Source organism: Entelurus aequoreus, linkage group LG08 (genome assembly GCF_033978785.1).
Source record: "Entelurus aequoreus isolate RoL-2023_Sb linkage group LG08, RoL_Eaeq_v1.1, whole genome shotgun sequence".
Lineage (NCBI taxonomy): Eukaryota > Metazoa > Chordata > Actinopteri > Syngnathiformes > Syngnathidae > Entelurus > Entelurus aequoreus.
In genome coordinates this window covers 81351079-81358031 of record NC_084738.1, presented here as the reverse complement: position 1 = coordinate 81358031, position 6953 = coordinate 81351079, and the positions used below count along the sequence as shown (strand labels likewise).

Here is a 6953-nt window from a genome sequence, read left to right as displayed (position 1 = left end):
CATGACCAATAAAAAGGCTTCTTGTTTAGAGGAGGCCCCGCCCACTATATTGGAGTTTGTTGTTTAATCTTCTTTTAAAAGCGGCTTTAAAATTCTTGGGGGTTAGACTTGGACTTAGACAAACTTTATTGATCCGCATGTGACTCAACTTAAAAATGTTGTGTGGCTTGTAAATAAATTGATTTTGGAAAAAAAAACATTTTTAAACAAAAATCAGATACAAATGTTTTTTTTTGGGTTATGAGTCAACTTAAAAATCTTGTGGGCGTGGCCTCGTCCAACAATATGTTTTTATTGGTCAGGTGATTCGAATCAAGGAAATGGATTTGAAACTTGTAAATAAATTGATTTGGAAGAAAAAAAATGTTTTTAAACAAAAATCAGATAAAAATCGGGGGTTTTTTTGTTTAGTTTTTTTGGGTTGTGACGCAACTTAAGCATTTTGTGGGCGGGGCCTCTTCCAACAATGTGTTTTTATTGGTCAGGTGATTTGCAACAAGAAAATGGATTTGAAAAAAAACAAAAACAATATTTTAAACAGAAATCAGATACAAATCGTTTTTTGTTTTTTTTTGTGACTCAACTTAAAAATTGTGGAATTTTTTAATTTTTTTTTTGTAAACAAAAATCATATACAAATAGTTTTTTTTAGGGGGTTGTGACTCAACATAAAAATCTTGTGGGCGGGGCCTCGTCCAACAATATGTTTTTATTGGTCAGGTGATTTGCAACAAGAAAATGGATTTGAAACGTGTAAATAAATTGATTTGGGAGGGGGAAAAACATTAAAAAACAAAAAAAATTGGATACAAATCATCTTTTTAGGGGTTAGTGACGCAACTTAAACTTTTTGTGGGCGGGGCCTCTTCCAACAGTATGTTTTTATTGGTCAGGTGATTTGCAACAAGAAAATGGATTTGAAAAAAACAAAAAACAATATTTTAAACAGAAATCAGATACAAATCGTTTTTTGTTTTTTTTGTGACTCAACTTAAAAATCGTGGAAGAATTTTTTTTTTTTTTTTTGGTAAACAAAAATCATATACAAATCGTTTTTTGGGGGGTTGTGACTCAAGTAAAAATCTTGTGGGCGGGGCCTCGTCCAACAGTATGTTTTTACTGGTCAGGTTTGTCCCCCTCATCTTTGGGCGTTTTCCCTCCAAATGTGTTCAGAGTGAAAGTAAAAAAAACAAAAACGATTTGTCACCAAAATATTTATTTGGTTTGAATTTTTTTTTCAATATTTTTTTAATTTTTTAAATTTTAAATTAATTTTGTTTTCAAACTTTTTTTGGTTTCATAAAACATATGGATGTGGATTTTACAACAACTCAACTTTTTTTCCCCCCCCATTAAAAAAAGGTTGCATATCATTCAAAAATACATTTTTAAAATCCATTTCAAAAAGTAAGTTCAACGAGTAGCAAACATGTAAACAAACCGGCCGCCATTGTGACGTAAGCCCCGCCTCCTTGCCGCGCGCCCCGCCCCCCTCATTAGCCATGCAGCCTCGCCTCTCTTTGAAGTGAGTGTTGCGCAGCACAGCTGCCAGAGTCGCGCGGCGCACACACGGAAGTGGACCACTTCGGAACCGTTCTGACGCAACCGGTCCGACACCAGCCGCCATGAAGAAGAAGTAGACCCTCGACCAACTGTCGTCCTCCATCTTTTTCCCCGGGACTGCTTTTTTTTTTAATGTTTGTTTTGTCTTTTTTCCTCCCTCCCGTGAACGGAACCGGACCCTAATGGATTACAACAACCCAGATGAAAGATCTCCCGCCGCGTCCGGTCACTAACAGGCGGGTCGAGCTCAGCGAGCGAACCGGTTCCGTCCTCCTGACCCCGCAGGATCCGATTCGGCAGTCGAGGAGGATTCCGATCCGCATGATCAACATGTTGACGGCGCACACCGGACACTTGCTCCACCCGGAATATTTACAACCGTTAACGCCGGCGCCTATCAGCATCGAGGTACATGTTGACGTTATTTTTATTTTGCTTTCGGGTTATAAACACCCACGCCGAGTGTTCGGCGGGGTTTTATTGAGCTTTGCTGCCACGCATCGACCTTTAAAAGCGGCTTTAAAATTCCCCTTTCATGGTGAAAAGTGCTACTATTTTGTTGTTTTTCTTATGGAGGTGTTGTATTACGCCTCTCTAGTTATACAGCGGATAATATATGAAGAAAAATAAAGTATGTTTAAAAAAATATAAGGCGTTTATTAGATTTTTCAAAAACTAATTAAAAAAAAGAAGATTTTAGCGTATTATGTAAAAAAAAAGATTTGTACACAAAAATCGAATGCAAATCGTTTTTTTTTTTTAGTTATGACTCAACTTAAAAATATTGTGGGCGGGGCCTCTTCCAATAATTTGTAAATAATGGTCAGGTGATTTGCAACAAGAATATGGATTTGAAACGTGTACATAAATTGATTTGGGGAGAAAAAAACATTAAAAAAAGAAAATCGGATACAAATCATTTTTTAGGGGGTTGTGACGCAACTTAAACATTTTGTGGGCGGGGCCTCTTCCAATAATATGTTTTTATTGGTCAGGTGATTTGCAACAAGAAAATGGATTTGGAAAAAATATATATTTATACAGTATATATATATATATATTTATATATATATATATATTTTTTTTTTTAAACAGAAATGTTTGTTTTTCTTTGGTTATGACTCAACTTAAAAATCTTGTGGGCGGGGCCTCTTCCAACAATGTGTTTTTATTGGTCAGGTGATTTGCTAGAAGAACATGGATTTGAAACTTGTAAATAAATTGATTTGGGGAAAAAACAAACATTAAAAAACAAAAGAAAATCGGATACAAATCATTTGTTTAGGGGGTTGTGACGCAACTTAAACATTTTGTGGGCGGGGCCTCTTCCAACAATGTGTTTTTATTAGTCAGGTGATTTGCAACAAGAAAATGGATTTGAAAAATATATATATATATATATATATATATATATATATATATATATATATATATATATATATATATATATATATATATATATATATATATATATATATATATATATATATTAAACAGAAATCAGATACAAATCGTTTTTTTTGGGTTATGACTCAACTTAAAAATCTTGTGGGCGGGGCCTCTTCCAACAATCTGTTTTTATTGGTCAGGTGATTTGCAAAAAGAAAATGGATTTGAAACTTGTAAATAAATTGATTTGGGGAAAAGAAAAACATTAACAAAAAAAAATCGGATACAAATAATTTGTTTAGGGGATTGTGATGCAACTTAAACATTTTGTGGGCGGGGCCTCTTCCAACAAAGTGTTTTTATTGGTCAGGGGATTTGCAACAAGAAAATGGATTTGAAAAGCAAAAAACACACATATATATATATATATATATATATATATATATATATATATATATATATATATATATATATATATATATATATATATATATATTAAACAGAATCAGATACAAATCGTTTTTGATGTTTTTTTTGTTATGACTCAACTTAAAAATCTTTTTTTTTTTTTTTTAAACAAAAATCAGATACAAATCGTGTTTTTGGGGGGTTGTGACTCAATTAAAAAATCTTGTGGGCGGGGCCTCTTCCAACAGTATGTTTTTATTGGTCAGGTGATTTGCATCGAGAACATGGATTTGAAACTTGTAAATAAATTGATTTGGGGAAAAAAAACATTTAAAAAAATCGAATACAAATAATTTTTTTAGGGGGTTGTGACGCAACTTCAACTTTTTGTGGGCGGGGCCTCTTCCAACAAAGTGTTTTTATTGGTTAGGTGATTTGCAACAAGAAAAAGGATTTGAAAAAACCCAAAAACATTTTAAACAAAAATCAGATACAAATCGTTGTTTTGGGGTTATGACTCAACTTCAAAATATTGTGGGCGGGGCCTCTTCTAATAATTAGTTTTTATTGATTTGCAACAAGAAAATGGATTTCAAACTTGGAAATTGTTTTGGGGAAAACATATTATTAAAGAAAAATCGGATACAAATTGTTTTTTTGGGGGTTGGACTTAGACTTAGACAAACTTTATTGATCCACATGTGACTCAACTTTAAAAAAAATTGTGGGCGGGGCCTCGTCCAACTGTATGTTTTTATTGGTCAGGTGAATTGCAACAATAACATGGATTTGAAACTTGTAAATAAATTGATTTAGGAAAAAAAACATTTTTTAAACAAAAATCAGTTACAAATCGGTTTTTTTGGTTTTTACTCAACTTAAAAATCTTGTGGGTGGGGCCTCTTCCAATAATTAATTTTTATTGGTCAGGTGATTTGCATCAAGAAAATGAATTTGAAACTTGTAAATAAATTGATTTGGGGAAAACATATTTTTAAACAAAAATCTGATACAAATAGTTTTTTTTGGGGTTTAGACTTAGACTTAGACAAACTTTATTGATCCACATGTGACTCAACTTAAAATATTTGTGGGCGGGGCCTCGTCCAACAATATGTTTTATTGGTCAGGTGATTTGCAACAAGAAAATGGATTTGAAACTTGTAAATAAATTGATTTGGAAGAAAAAAAAAAGTTTTTAAACAAAAATCTGATAAAAATCTGTTTTTTTTTGTTTAGTTTTTTTAGGTTGTGACTCAACTTAAAAATATTGTGGGCGGGGCCTCATCCAACAGTTTTTATTGGTCAGGTTTGTCCACCTCATCTTTGGGCGTTTTCCCTCCAAATGTGTTCGGAGAGAAAGTTAAAAAAACAAAAAAACGATTTGTCACCAAAATATATTTTTGGTTTAAAAAAAAAAAAAAAAAAAAGTACATTTTATTTGTAATTAATTTGGTTTTCAAACCTTTTTTTGCTTTTATAAAACTTATGGATGTGAATCTTACAACAAGTCAATATTCAATTTGATTCAGAATCTCCATTATTTGCTGTGTAAATGATAATAAAAACCTTTTTAAAATTGGTTAAATGTGGGCTAAAAACATATTTAAAAAAATTTGTTCTTTAAAAAAAAAAAAGTTTGACCTATTCTTGAAAATTATGAATCGATTCAGAATCGAAATTAATAAAAATTTGTGATTCGGATGTGAATAGTTTTTTTCTGGGCAACCTTAATAAAAACACACATTTCTCTACTTGTGATGAAAAAAATGCTAAATGTTGTTTTTTCTGGCAGCTGGACGCCAAGAAGAGTCCGCTGGCCCTCCTCGCTCAGACCTGCTCCCAGATCGGAAAGTCCGATCCCCCGTCCTCCTCCAAGCACAAAGAGAAGGACGCCGGCGGTCGCTCGTCTCTCTCCAGCTTGAAACTGGGAGAACAGCGCCCCCTCTCGGAGGACAAGTCCGGCTTCAAGCCTTACCTCAAAGGCGGGGGCGGCGGGGGAGGCAGCGGGGGAGGCGGCGGGGGCGGCGGGGGCGGCGGGGACGGAGACCGTGTGAGCGGCGGCTTGGAAAAGGGAGGATTCAGGGTTGTCAGCAATAACGGGAATACTGCTCCCCACTCCTCCTCCCCCAGTCCCGCAGCCGGCGGAGCAACCCCGTCAAACAGTCCGGTGGCGGGGGCGCCCCAGGCGCGCGCCCACACGCCAAGCAGCGGCCGCGACCCGGACAGCCCGGGCGGCGGCAAAAAAGACGCGGAGGCGAGCAAGCCGCCCCCGGAGGGTCCGCACCTGGCCAACTCCAGCTGCGCTCGGGCCAGCGCCAACTGCAGCACCGGCAGCTCGGACGGCGGCTCCGTGGTCGACAAGGCGGAGTCGGTGCCCGTTTCTCCTTACAAGGCGCTCTACCCGCTGACCTCGTCCAATTTGGGCTACCACAGGTCCGTGGTCGGGGCGTACGCCAGCTACTCGCACTCGTTGGTTCCCGGTTTGGACAAGTCCGGCCTGGGAAGTATGGGCGTCCCTGGAAAGCATCCCAGCTCCAGTCCTCTCACGGGGGCCTCCCCGCCCTCCTTCATGCAGGGTCTATGCCGGGACCCCTACTGTCTCAGCTACCACTCCTGCATCCACGAGTCCTCCGCCCTCAAGTCCGGTTTCCCCTTGGTGTATCCCTCCCACCCGCTGCACCCCCTACACCACGGCGGAGCGTCCGCCCTCGCCCACCCTTTGTACTCGTACGGCTACATGCTGCCCAACGACCCGCTCCCCCACGCCTGCAACTGGGTCTCGGCCGGGGGTCCCTGCGACAAACGCTTCGCCATGTCGGACGAGCTCCTGGCTCACCTGCGCATGCACACCACGCCCCCTGCGGACATGGACGCCAAGATGCTGGCCGTCTCGTCGTCGGGACCGTCTCCCTGCCACATGCACCTCCCCCACATGAGCGGGCCCGGCTCCTTGCTCAGAGCGCCGCCGGGCCTGGGACTAGCCCGCTACCACCCCTACAGCAAGGTCCATTTCCCGCCCGGACCCTCCTCCGTGTCGCTGCACTCTCTGCCCGCCACCAGCCCGTACTACCCGCATTATGCCTTCTACAACCAAAGACTCGGATCCGCCTCCGCTCTGGGCTACCAATGACACCAGAGTCCTTCTGGAGACTTCCTCCGAGGGACCAGTTTTGGATGAATGTTCTTATCTCTCCATGGCCTTGCGCTCTTTTTCACTACCGAGGAATCTTGCAGCTTTACTTAAAAAAAACCCCGACAAATCTGGGAATTTCTGCTTAAGGAAATGAAAAGTTTACATTTGCAGTCGGCCAAAAACATCTCTGTGACTTGACTGTAATGACCAAAAGCCAAAATAAAATGTTGTATCCGCACTTTTATTCCGATCTTTATGAGAAACTTCTTGCCTGAAATGAGTTCCGACCCCGTCGGAAATTTGCCTAGGAATCGTTTTTTTGTTTCGTTTTTTTTTAGCTACGTTGTAGCTCGCCAACATAGCAGCCAATATTTAGTTAGCGGTTGATGCTAACCTGGCTGAATTACGCAGTCTTTCAACCGAGTTTTATTTTGAAAAAACTTCTTGCCAGAAATGA

General features: G+C 39.6%; 1 protein-coding gene across 1 annotated transcript; it reads left to right on the top strand.

The window, feature by feature from the left end:
• The first annotated feature begins 1533 nt into the window (after window positions 1-1533).
• Window positions 1534-6740, top strand: LOC133655253 (zinc finger protein 703-like). Its single transcript, XM_062055235.1, has 2 exons — window positions 1534-1971; window positions 5156-6740. The coding sequence occupies exons 1-2, from the start codon at window positions 1765-1767 to the stop codon at window positions 6491-6493; spliced, it is 1545 nt and encodes a 514-aa protein (XP_061911219.1). The 5' UTR covers window positions 1534-1764; the 3' UTR covers window positions 6494-6740.
• The last annotated feature ends 213 nt before the right edge of the window (window positions 6741-6953 follow it).